This window comes from Prionailurus bengalensis, chromosome B2 (assembly GCF_016509475.1).
Source record: "Prionailurus bengalensis isolate Pbe53 chromosome B2, Fcat_Pben_1.1_paternal_pri, whole genome shotgun sequence".
Lineage (NCBI taxonomy): Eukaryota > Metazoa > Chordata > Mammalia > Carnivora > Felidae > Prionailurus > Prionailurus bengalensis.
The window spans coordinates 22455269-22468530 of NC_057349.1; the positions used below are offsets into that span (position 1 = coordinate 22455269).

The window sequence follows — 13262 nt, forward strand, 5'->3', positions numbered from 1 at the left end:
TTCCCTCTTTCCCTATCTTCCTCTCTTTTTCTCCCTCCCTTCCTCTCTCCCTCTTTCTCTGTCTCCCTCCCTCTCTCCTCCTCTCTTTATCTCCCTCCCTCCCCCTCTGTCTCTCATCCCCTCTCTCTATCCCTTTCTTCCTTTCTCTCCCTCCCTTTCTCTCTCTCCTTCTCTCTCCTCCCTTCTTCCTTCTCTCCCTCCCCCTTTGCAAGTATAAATACTTGCATAACTTTCTCCAAGTGTCCTGTTTGCTCTAATATACTGTAGGTGAAATGTTGACACTTCCCAATCTAAGACTAGTTGGATTTCTCCTCTGAACTACAGTTTAAGGCAAATGTATTTCATTCTATCTACTCTCCAGTACCCTGAGAAAAGCTGGAAGGGGGAGGGAAGGGAAGCTGAAGAGATGGCAGAGTCTGTTAGAATACTGGAGCTCTGCTCTTCCTTTTAAGGTTCTGTTAAATTTCTCATCCGAGAATCCACCCCATCTAATTGGAGATGTAGCTCATGAAGGGCAGGGTAACTTTCAGACTCTAGGTCATTTCCCCACTGTAGTCCCAGAATGTCTCCCTCTTTAGAGGTGCAGACCATTTCTCACCCATTTCTCCACAGCAGTTGTTTCCACTGTTCTGGTCAGAACAAGAAAAAGATCAGCATTTTAATTTGGTTAGTTTCTTTACAGATTTTGAAATACTACTGAGAAGTCTCAGGATTTTGTGGACTTGACAGTAGGGCTTCTGAGAAACTGATGAGGGTCAGGTGCTGAGTCATGCTGCTTCTCTAGTCCAATATATATTCCTCAATTTTTCTTGGAACCAGGTTTTGTAGTTTGCTGAATTATGTTATGCCACTGGGTTGCTGATAATGACTTGGGGGGGGCCTGGTTTTTCACTTTTCCCATATTATAGATATTACAGGAGGACAATTTAGTGCAACCTCAATGTAGTTGAATAACACTCCCTGTCCAAAATCCTTGGCTCATGATGTCTCTTAGACCACCAATGATACAAGTCTAAGACATTTCATTCTGACACTGGTCAAACTCTGAGTTCATGACAGGGTGTTAAAACAGTCAACTGTGGCATGAAGAAAGACCAGCATGCCCTTGAAGTTTCCCCCCAAACGTATCTTGTTGTCTATGGAGGGAGATATTACTTTAACTCTTTACATGTGTCACTAAAGACTTACCTCTTTCAGTGTCTGGGCTCCTCAGAAATCAATATTCTAATTAGAAAACAGTAGCTAATCCAACCAAATGCTAATAAATGAGAGTTGTGATTTATCTAGCAACAGGGAAACAGCTCAGCATTCACAATTATAAGGTCTGTAGAGGAGAGAGCTTTTTTTTTTTTTCTCTTCCCCTTAGCTGACTGGGTTCAGCCAAATGCTATAAATAGTCCTCCTAGTTAATAGCTATCTGTTTGAAAATCAGTCATTAGAACCATAATTTAGGAACTTTTTTTCCTCTGAGATTCATAGGCCCTATTCTATTTCTCAAGGATAAGGATAAGGCAATGGTAATGTGAGTTAAACCTGAGACTGCCTATCCACAAAGACCAAACTACATCATAGCCTACCAAGGCACTCTTCAGGCTTCATTATAACAGACACAGATTTTTAAATAATCAATTCAACTGCAAAGAGAAATGTTGATCATAAATAGAGCCAAAATGGTTGACTAAACCCAGTTGCACCCCAGTCATTTCACAGAGTTACATGATAAAGTCAAAGTTTACATCAAAGGCATGAGTTTGCAATTAGCTGAACAAGGTCCTTCAGAAATCTTGAAAGAATTACTTTTTTTCTACATTAAACAAATCAACCAACTTTAACCTGACCAGACAGAATCAAGGAGGAGAAATAGTTTATCTAAATCAAATTGAATGGTGATCTAGAGAACACTTTCCAGAAGGACCCTCTTTGGGAAATGCCAAATACTCAGTGCTAGAGTAAATCTCGTATTTCAGTGGAAGGTTTGTCATTCACAGTAGAAGGTGTTTGCACATTTTACATGTTTTCTTCTGATATTTTATATTTATTTCATCTGCTATTGTTTATTTACATGATACCCATGCAGAGCTCCTAACAGGTGCCTGAACCTGCCATATTGTTTCATGTCACTAAGCATTTATTCAAACTGTTTCCACTATGTAGATGGTCTTGTCTGGCTCTCAGCCACTCAAGACCTAGCTTTCATGTAATTTCCTCTATTCAACCCACAACCACCACCACCCTCCAACCTGTTGAAACTGACTACTACCTCCTTTGGGCCTCCACCTTACCTGTACATCTTTCTGTCTTAACATTAGTAAACTTTACTTCCACTTGATTGTTTTCTTGTTCATTTCTCTCCTGGGAGAAGGTCTTATTCCTATTCAGATATACAATACCTATATGCTTGTTGAATATACAAGTGGTTATTCAACCACTATTGAGCACCTACTCTTTGCCAATTCTTGCTAAAAGTAAAAAGACATAGATTTTTTTAAAATGTCTATTCCTAATGAACTTATGACCTAGTGAGGAGAATAGACTTCTATACAACTAAACTCAGTAAGCCTAAGAGAGGGCTCTGAGCATGTGCTGAGGCTGAGCTGTTAACTGGCAAGGCATTGAACACATAAAGGCACTATATTTTAATGTATCTTCCATGGTTTTCATAATCCAAACACACCTGCTTCAATCATACATTTCACATTGCTTGCTAATATCTTCTCGGCATAGACTAAACCTAATGTTCTCAAGCTAATGTGCACGAAATCACCCTGGGATTTTGTTAAAATGCAGACTCTGACTCAGTAGGTTTATGGTGGGGACTGAGATCCTGCATTCCTAACAAGCTCCCTGGGGGGATACTGCTGCTGGTCCACAGACAACATTTTGAAGAGCAAGGCTCTAACCCCTTGTCATGTCACCATATAACCATTGTTGAAGTGGTACCAGTTTTTAGAAAAGCTCCCTCTGCTCCTTACCTAGACGATCTTCTAACTATAATTAAACATGATGAAAGTAACACCAAGAGAGGTAAGATTCAATAGTGCCCTCCAAAAAACTGAGGCCATGAAAGGGTTACTTCTTAACCATTTTAATGTCTAAACACACAATGTCTTTTTTCCTGCTCTCGAGGTCTGCTGCTACCAGAAACTGTGGTCTGAATGTGCAGTAAGATTTTCCCAAATATTCAAGAATGCTATTTTTAAGTCTCCCCCCATACTTACACTATAATACCCAGGCCCTTCCTGTAAATGAAGATATCTTTTAACATAACTATAAACACTAATCATCTTTTTTTTTAATTTTTTTAATGTTTATTTATTTTTGAGAGAGAGACAGAGTACGAGCAGGGGAGGGGCAGAGAGAGAGGGACACATAGAATCAGAAGCAGCTCCAGGCCCGATGTGGGGCTTGAACTCACGAGCCATTAGATCATGACCTGAGCCAAAGTCAGACGCCCAACTGACTGAGCCACCCAAGTGCCCCTAAACCCAAATCTTAAGCAATCATAAAGGAAATACTTTTTTTATTGCAACTTGTTTAAAACAAACATTGTAAGGTATTCATAAGAATTTAATGTCTTACTAACTGTTAAGGGTTCCTATGACATCTGCTTACTTTTTCAGTTCATTAGAGTCTACAATTTATCATAAAAGTCAAAAGCCACTAGACCATCAGACTTTAGGCCCCCACTCTCCCTATCTGTCTTTTGTCATGTGTCAGTTTCGAATTCTCCTTCGACAAAGTCAAGGTCCCTCTTTGATCCCTATTTGAGCTGTCTTCTTTTGTGGGTGCTCTTCCTCTCTTCCTCACTACTCCAACCAGACCGTGTCCTAGGCATATCTTTTCCTAAGCATGTGGTGAAGACATTACAACTCTTCCTAGCTGCTATTCAATACCACCTTAACTTCGATAATATGTTATTTGAGAGGCAGCCTTGGCTATTTGGTTTTCTCTTGCACAGTTATTGTGTCACTTTCCCTGATGACACAACAGTGAATGGAACAGTAGTGGAATTGTTTTTATCATGAAGACATTTGGAAGGCACTGGATGCCTTAGCTTGCTTGATGTCAGAGACTAGAGGGAACTCTTCTAAATGTTCCTTCTTCCTTCTTACCACTCATGGTCTCATTTAGGTTAATGCCAAAGATGATGAAGGTGTCCTTGTTGGATCCTGGGACAACATCTATGCCTATGGTGTCCCCCCATCAGCCTGGACCGGAAGCGTTGACATTCTGTTGGAATACCAGAGTACGAAGAATCCAGTCCGGTATGGTCAGTGCTGGGTTTTTGCTGGTGTCTTTAACACATGTAAGTATCCAATTGAGTAACATTTTTTTAATGTAAAGGGAATTTTACTTGAAGACATTTTATCTATAAACTGGCAAAGAGATCTAGCAACCCCTGTTAGCTCTCTAGAATTTATGGATGGCTATTCTGGGATGTAGTCAATGCATAATTAAATTGTACTGGGCCAAATATGCTCATAGTTTCTCTTTGACTGCAGAATCTTTATAGAAAGGATGATGGACTATTTCCTACATAATCCATCACTCAACACCAAGAGAAATGGGAGGAAGGGGCCCAGGGGCAAAGAAATTTTGTGAGGGAAAAGATATGCCATTTTCTTTTCAGTAACCACCCCCCCCCCGCATTTTAAAAAGACTAAATTAACAAAATTTTAAGTGATAAATAATAAAAGATATATACTGTTTATTTGTTATTGAAAATGTTATAAATATGCTTATTACTCTCCTATTGTTTATCACTGAGAAGTTTTATAAATATATGCACTTAATTTTTACCATAACTGTGGTAGGGATTGTGACAGGTGGTCTCATCTCCATTTTTACATGCAAATCTCAATGCCCCTGAGCAATTAGATATCAGAACTTAATGAACAATCTTTACTCCCTAGTTTCCCTTTTAGTTTTTAATCCACCCAACATCTAATCTATAGGGGAAAACATATGAGAACAGAATTATTCTCCTCAGCCTCATGCATCATTTTTTGAAATGGCATTTGCTTCTCTAGATCTGGACAACATTATTGTTAATTCAGTGAATATTTTTAAAAATACATTTATCTCAGTATGTCTTCATCATTGGTAATGATTTCCATTCACTTGCCATTTCTACAGCCTTGGAGAAAACATTAAGCTCAAGTTGGAGTGTCCTTTCTGCTTGCTCGTTAATAAAAAATGTTTTTTACCTAGTTAGCATTTTTTCTTTTAATCAGAAAAATCAAGGAGGGACTGGTGGCTGGAAGCCAGGATGAGGCCATTTTTTATAAATGATCATGAAGCCTCACAGTTTTAGCTCAAAGTTGTAATAGTCCAAGATTAGCCAGTGATAGCCAAGTGGAAAGAAATTGTGAGTCTTGTGTTGTGTGTTTTGATTTTCTATGGGATTCAACTAGGTAAGATTATTTTCTTAGTCATTTGCATATATCCAAGGGCTAAAGTAATATATTTAGAAGAAATAAAGAAATAAAGGCCAGTGTATCAGTTTTGTAGAAGTGCTGGTCTCTGATGTTCTAGCAGAAGTTAAACTTTATGATGGAATAACAATTAGAGGTAGCCCCCTCCCTCACCGTTCCCAAGCCCAGACCATGTGGAGGGTACGCTATGGGAGAAGCTTCTCATAGGAAATTCCTCCAGGAACACAGAAAGGACCCTCTCTCCCTTGTGTCTTCCTGCTGTCTACAATTTCACTATCCCAATGTAATTCCTTCAGGCTTAGAACCAGATAAAATAGTGAACACCTTCCATCCATTTACGCTTTTCTTTCACTGTTTTATATTTATAATTTGTATATTTGTTACTTTATTGCTTAACAATGCTAAACATTCACATCTTAAAAAATAATTATTTTTTTATTTTTTATTTTTTAAAATTTACATCCAAATTAGCATATAGTGCAACAATGATTTCAGGAGTAGATTCTTTAGTGCCCCTTACCCATTTAGCCCATCCCCCCTCCCACAACCCCTCAAGTAACCCTCAGTTTGTTCTCCATATTTACGAGTCTCTTCTGTTTTGTCCCCATCCCTGTTTTTATGTTATTTTTGTTTCCCTTCCCCTATGTTCATCTTTTTTTTTCTCTTAAAGTCCTCATATGAGTGAAGTCATATGATTTTTGTCTTTCTCTGACTGACTAATTTCACTTAGCATAATACCCTCCAGTTCCATCCACATAGTTGCAAATGGCAAGATTTCATTCTTTTTGATTGCCAATTAATGCTCCATTGTATATATATATATATATATATATATATATATATATACCACATCTTCTTTATCCATTCATCCATCGATGGACATTTGGGCTCTTTCCATACTTTGACTATTGTTGATAGTGCTGCTGTAAACATTGGGGTGCATGTGTCCCTTCGAAACAGCACACCTGTATCCCATGGATAAATGCCTAGTAGTGCATTTGCTGTGTCATAGGGTAGTTCTATTTTTAGTTTTTTGAGGAACCTCCATACTGTTTTCCAGAATGGCTGCACCAGCTTGCATTCCCACATTTATGCTTTTTGTATGAAAGAGTCATCAAGTCTATTCCTGAAAACAGGCTTTGGTGGTAAGCTAAGGCAGAAGCACAATGTGAGGAAGTCACAGTAAGAACAAACCCCAAGAGGGAAGTTGGGAGGAAGGTGCTGCTGGTGCCCCAGTATCAGGCTTCACCTGTCCTTAACATTATGAGTTTGGCAGAGTCTGGAACAAGCCTCATTTTGGGAATTAGTGGTCAGCCTGAAATAGAACTAGGGTGCCAATCATATTACTGGTAAAACCATGCCTTGAATAGGGTCTGTGAATCAATAGAGGAAGACAGAAGCAGGAAGCGGGTGGTAAGTGCCATCATTTTTGTTTAGGGTATTAAGTCCATTAATGAGGACACTTGAACGCTACCAGACTTAAGTTTGGACTTCCAAGGTTGTTCTATTGAAGGAGGTGGATAGTCTTTGGTTAAAAATGCTAAACTATTCTGAGGGAGAAAAAAGGCAAGCCAAGTCATTAATCTTAAAATTGTCAGCTGAATTATTTTCAATGAGCCCTGATGTCTGGCATCCTGGGAGCCAGGGAGGGCATTTGGATTGAGTTTAATCATTAGGTACATATGGCAAGAGATGCATCCAGGTAATTTATTATCTAGCAATTAAAATGAATCTGTAGTGTCACCCTCTACCAAGTGTCACAAGAGCAAATTCAAACCAGGAGAGCTAACACCACTGAGGCCCTCTCTCATAGCTTCCTATTAGCTGAGTTTTTTTTTAAATTATTTTCAGCAACATAGTCCCATTAGATGAACTAAAATAATATGACTTTAATGACTGTATGATTAGCAAGTAAACAATTGTAACCCTGTTATTGGGATTTTACTCCTTTTATTCCACTTAGATTTTGAATGATCACACAGCAAGATTTCTCTCCATAGTCCCAAAGCTTGACAGTAGTCCCCCTTCTTAAGTATGGAACATTTGAGGACAACCCGTGCAAAGAAGGAAATCCCTTATGAGAAGGGATTGTTCACTATGTATTTATTACATTTTGGTGATGGGTTTCATTGTGGTCTGTCCTTGCTTCCAGTTTTGCGATGCCTTGGGATACCAGCGAGAGTTGTTACCAATTATTTCTCAGCCCATGATAATGATGCCAATTTGCAAATGGACATCTTCCTGGAAGAAGATGGGAACGTGAACTCCAAACTCACCAAGGATTCGGTGTGGTGAGTTTGATTTACAAGGGCATTTGCTGATATCATATTAAAGTGATATTACACATTTACCACAAGACAGGCTAGGCCTAATGTTTCTTCCCATTCTATTTTAAGGATTGTTCAATACCATAGTCAGAAATGTCTGATTGGCAGAGATTGTTTTCAGCTAATGAATGAGAAATGTTACTGAACAGGCAGTTTGCGTTTCTAGTAATAAAGATCGATCATTGCATTATGACAGCAACCACTGAAAAAGCCCATAGTTTTAGCTATGCCTTTAGGCCAGAGCCCACAGTAGCTGCTCTCTACTTTAGCATAAGAATATTATGGTGAATGGCAGACATATGGGAACCCAGCATTCTCTTTCTCAATACTCTAAGAGTAATATATCTAACAATTATTAAGCACTTACTATGTACCAGTATCTGTGTGTAGTCAATCGTATCTTATTCTTTGAACAGCTTTATCATGTGGGTTCTTATTATATCGCCATTTACAGATGAGGAAACTGAGGCCCAGAAAGGTTAAAATAATTTGCTCAAGGTCAAATACTTGAGAAGCCGAGAATAAAATGCAAATACACCTGACCCTTAACCACATTTTTTTTTTTTTGCCTTTGCAATATGGGATTGCTCTTGGAATGTAAAGATGTGGTTCTTCTTGATTTGTGATTTCATCTTTCAATCAGAAATAGAAATGGGAGTCTGGGGCGCCTGGGTGGGTGCCTCAGTTGGTCAACCGTCTGACTTCGGCTCAGGTCATGATCTCATGGTTCATGAGTTCAAGCCCTGCATCGGGCTCTGTGCTGACAGCTCAGAGCCTGGAGCCTGCTTTGGATTCTGTGTCTCCCTTTCTCTCTGACCCTCCCCTCCTTGCGCTCTGTCTGTCTCTCTCTCTCTCTCTCTCTCTCAAAAATAAACATTAAAAAAAGTTTAAAGATTATTTTAAAAAAAGAAATAGAAATGGGAGTAAAGTTGAAATTGTTACCAGTACCAACCACATAGTTCTTTCACGGCCCTGAACAACTTCATCACAAGCTGACTATGGGGAATTTAAGATCCCAAAGAAATTTCCTTAGTCCACAGGACCTGCTCAGTCCAAAACAATATTCTAAAAGGAGGGGAGAAATCCAAATGTAAAAGATATTTATGGGGGTCTGCATGGGGGAAAACTGCCAGGCATTGAACTAGTTGGAATTTCCAAGCCAAAAATGTGTCTCCTATGGTTGTTCTTTATAAGTAATAAAGCTAAAAACACTGTCAGTTGTAAAAGCATACGAATGGGGATAGGAGGAAGTTACAAGCTCATTTTAAGAGAAATTAAAAGTTAGAAGTGCCTTAACTCCCCCGTGTTACAGGAATGAATCCCAGTTGTAGGAGCAGCGTTAACTTGCCAGTGCTGGTAAACGCTCATTTGAGGATGTTGCAAGGAGGAAATCGCCGAACTAGTAGCAGAGTGCTACTATGAATAAAAAACAGTGCAGTTCATTTGAAGGGAATGATCTGAGCACTGGTAAGCAAAAGAGGACAGGCAAGACAAAACCTCACCTCTATAAATTGAACAGCAATTTAAAGCATCATTTAAGCCCTTGGAATTACAGTATAGCAGCCCTGAATGTATATGGAATGACAAAAACAGACCAAAATAGCTGCCCCAAAAGCCTGTTGTCACAGTTTAAAATGGCAAAATGAGAATTGTTTGGTATTCTGTACTGCACACCTTTTCCTTAAATACACACACGCGCGCACACACACACACACACACACACACTTAATGCCCTTGTAGCCAACTGTGGCTGGAAATGATTCCTCCCTATTGGTCTAAATGCCCCCATCATAAATCTCAGTGGGCACCCTAGCAAATAACCCCATGTAGCCCTAAACAAAATTGATACAAAATTGTGAAGCTGATAGATTTTGTTCTTGGTAACCCTTTCCTCTTTCGGCTTTCTACTTGAATTCCTTTCCCTGTCCCTGTTGCCCGTTGCTCCCTCATTGCCTTCCACAAAAGTCCCATCACCCTGGGACTATGATTCCTGATTGGAGACCCTTGCCCATCCTCCACCACCGGACCACTGCCCTAGGCTCCTCTTCCCTCCCCGTGCTTGGTGCATGGTGGGTTTTCAATATATGGTGACTAACGTCTCACTAACCCAACTTGGGACACAACTGACCATGGAGCACAAAGATTAAAGGCTCAGTAAGGTCTGAGTCCAAAGCTTGGCTCTGCCATTGACCAGCTGTGTGACCTTGGGCAAGGCATAACCTCTCTGTGCCTCTTTCCTCCTCTAAAGCAAATTTCCTATTTCATTCAGCACAGAGCCAAGCATAACAGGTGCCTAATGAGTGTTAGCTGTTATTATTGCCTTCATTATTAGTCACACAGCTGGAATTTCTTGGAGGCGGTATGTTGCCATCAACCTAAGCACATTGAAGCAGTCTGAAAAAGAGGGGTGTGTCCCATGTCCTAAGATGACTGAGGTATTTCTTTCACTTTGGAATATTTTTAAAACAAAAGCAGAAATTTGTGTCTACCCCAACCCTCCCAGTGCAAACACTAGTGGATCCTACCAACTATAGATGTTCCATAAAACCAAAAGTATTTCTGAGACCCTCTTTGATTGAAAAAGCTGGTAGGGACTTTCCCTGGACACATCAATCAATACATGGTCCCCACCTCCACACACCCCCACAGCAAGCTGTCGCTTAAACAGTTACTTGCTGTGTGACCTTGAGAAAATGACTTTACCTCTCTGAGGCTTCAGTTTCTTCATCAGTAGAATGAGGATAACCATTTCCTGAAGGGGAAGCTGTGACAATTCAATGAGGTAATATAGGTAAAGTACTTACTGTAGTGCTAGGCCCAGACTTCTCAGTGCTCCTCAGTGCCTGCTCCTTAGATCAGTAATGGCCACTGGTAAGAAGCAGGAGCTGCCTGAGCTATAGTTTGGTGGGGGGCAGAAGGCTGACAGAGGCTGAGGTGAGGGCAGGGAGGATTTGGTGGTCATCAGCTGAGCATTGAGAAGCCAGTACAGCATAGCTTGACAACACACAGCCTAACGAATCTCCTAGCAGGGATCTCAGGAGTAAGTGCCGTCCCCACAAGGTCCTGGACCCACTACCCTCCTCAGCCTCCAGTCAGACAAACTTGCCCCAACTACCTCTTGATTTGTGTGTGATTCCTGCCCTCCTTGCCCTGCCCCCTCCTCTCTTTCTAAAGGCAACCATGAGAATGACTTCTTGGTATCTCTGTCTTGTGCCTCCATCATCTCTTCAACACTGAGGTGTCCTGGTGGTACACAGTTTGTGGTGAATTAATTTGTCCAGTGGGCCCCAGTGCCCCAGGGTGTCCTCTTCCTTGTGACTCAGCAAAGCCCAGTGTACCCAGAGCAGAAGTAAGCCAGTGTGAAGGGTTCAGAGGGAGAGTGCAAGAATGCTTTCAAGGGCATATTATCCTCAGCACTCCCCAAGACCAAGGTGGCTGAAGTGTGGGGTTTCAGTCCATGCCTTGACTCTTCTCCCTCTAGCTCCACAGACTGTGGAGGGCTGACTGCTTATTTTCCTGCTTCCTGGTTTGCCACCTCAGATCCCTGAATGGTAGACGTTCCTCGAAAGTGCCTCGCCTCACAGGGGGCCGTTTTGCACAGAGCGGACACACCGCTGATGCCCACAGAGGGAAGAGTCAGTCCCCTTCTTAGCAATTCAGGAGAGGGAGGGGCCAAGGCACCTTGGAAGGGCACAGCTGGACAAAATAATTGGACCTCACAGTAGCAGATGAAATTCTGAGAAGGCCAACGCAAGGTAACATATCCTGGAAGGAACAATTTAAGCCTCCTGTCCCCTGTGTGCCAATGGGTTTTGAATTATGTGTAACCTCTGGAGGAAGGCATCTATGAATCACTGCGGACAGTTTAATGAAGATGCTTGTGCAATGTTTAGCTGCAGTGCAAACAGTGAATAGGGATATGAGGGCTCGTTGAGGAGGGAGAACACAGCTCACTCTGATGGGCAGGGGTAAGGTGACGGTTTGGCCTCACCTTGAAAGAGCTCAGTCTGATCACCTCATTATATGACTATCACAGTGGAAATGGAAACAATTTTCAAAGAAAGGGATGGTGGCACTTATTAGTGTCACGAAGGTATTTCCGTGAACAGCTCTTCTCCTTGTAAATGAAAGCGTTTATCCTGTGTCCTTTTTGCTGGAGAGGATGTAGTCAGATTTGATGATTCTGGGTGAAAGAACTATGCCCACCTCATGGCTGGCCCCCACCAGACTGCAGCCCCCACAGGGGGAGCAGTGTCTGATCTAATTTATTTTCACTTGTTTTGCCAGCATGTAACAGGGTGCAGGGCACAGAGCAAGGACTTAATAAATGGAATTGGTTGGAAAACATTTTTAATGCTCATTTAACTGAATAAGTGTCATTTAATTCATTTAACAAACACTATTGTGCACTAATATGTCCAAATACCAGATGCTAAAGATTCAGAGAGAAATTAGCCACTACCCTTGAGGAGCTTGATCCAATGTTCGTGGATGAGACAACCATGTATAGAACTGTATAAAATATAACACCAGGCAGCATGGAGATGAGGGAAAGGGGCTTCGATTCTAAGCCCAGGGGAGCAAAGGCAAAGGCTGTTCACCTGGGAAGTGCCCATGGGCTCAAAGTCATTACCCCCCTGTAATCATCTGGCTGTGCTGTTCACAGATAGAATGTCAGGGAAATGACCTTGGCCCACAGATGAAACTCAAGGATATTCCTGTAAAAGTCTAAAGCACCAAGATGAGACAACCAGAGATCAATCTGCTTCAAGAACCAGGCAGGAAGGAAGGAAAGCTTATGCAGAGTTAGCCTGTGTTCGTATGACCACAGATGTTGAATATCCAAACTTGCTCTAACTCGCCTTCCAGCCCCTTGCCACTCCTTTCCTCTATGCCATCAAGAACACCTGGCTCTTTGCCTGCTTTCCTGAAGGAGCTGATACCCCCAGGCTGTGCATTCAGTGAGAAGTTGGATCCTTGTTCTCCACCTCTCACCACCTTTTCTGCTTCTCTACCCTCTAAGTGTCTAATCCCTGGCTTCTTTAAGGACAAACCCACTCCTCACTCTCTTAGTTTTAGAGGTCCAACAGCCAACAGTGTCCCAAACTCCCTCTGGAAGACAACAGCTCTCTAGATCCCATGACTTCTTTTTGTTCAGTTTCTAAGCCACTCCTCCCCATGTCCCTTTCCATCCTGCTCACATTCCCAGGGAAGTTGTTCAACTCCTGACAATGGAGCTTCAAGAGAGATGGGCGGAAGCTCGTGCTATCCATGCCCTCAGGATGTGAAGAGAAGGGGGCTGAGCACATGCGTGTACGCCAAGATCCATAGCTGACCCGTCTGCTTCTTGAGGTCCAGCTGATTGGCCAATTGGCAGATGTAGAAAACATCCTAACTCAAAGTTTTAAACATTTTATATGATATTAAAGATAATTGGGAAAATGGTGAACACTAAAACAATCAGCAAGTCTTTACCTCCTTTATTGCCTTTTCATTTGAA

General features: G+C 41.4%; 1 protein-coding gene across 2 annotated transcripts in view; it reads left to right on the forward strand.

Annotated features, from left to right (window-relative positions):
* Positions 1–13262, forward strand: part of F13A1 (coagulation factor XIII A chain) — a 251342-nt gene that overhangs the window by 89229 nt on the left and 148851 nt on the right. For both annotated transcript variants that reach the window (XM_043590884.1, XM_043590885.1), the window contains exons 7-8: positions 4132–4306; positions 7588–7726. In XM_043590884.1, the coding sequence (XP_043446819.1) occupies positions 4132–4306; positions 7588–7726 (314 nt within the window). The remainder of the gene's footprint in view (positions 1–4131; positions 4307–7587; positions 7727–13262) is intronic.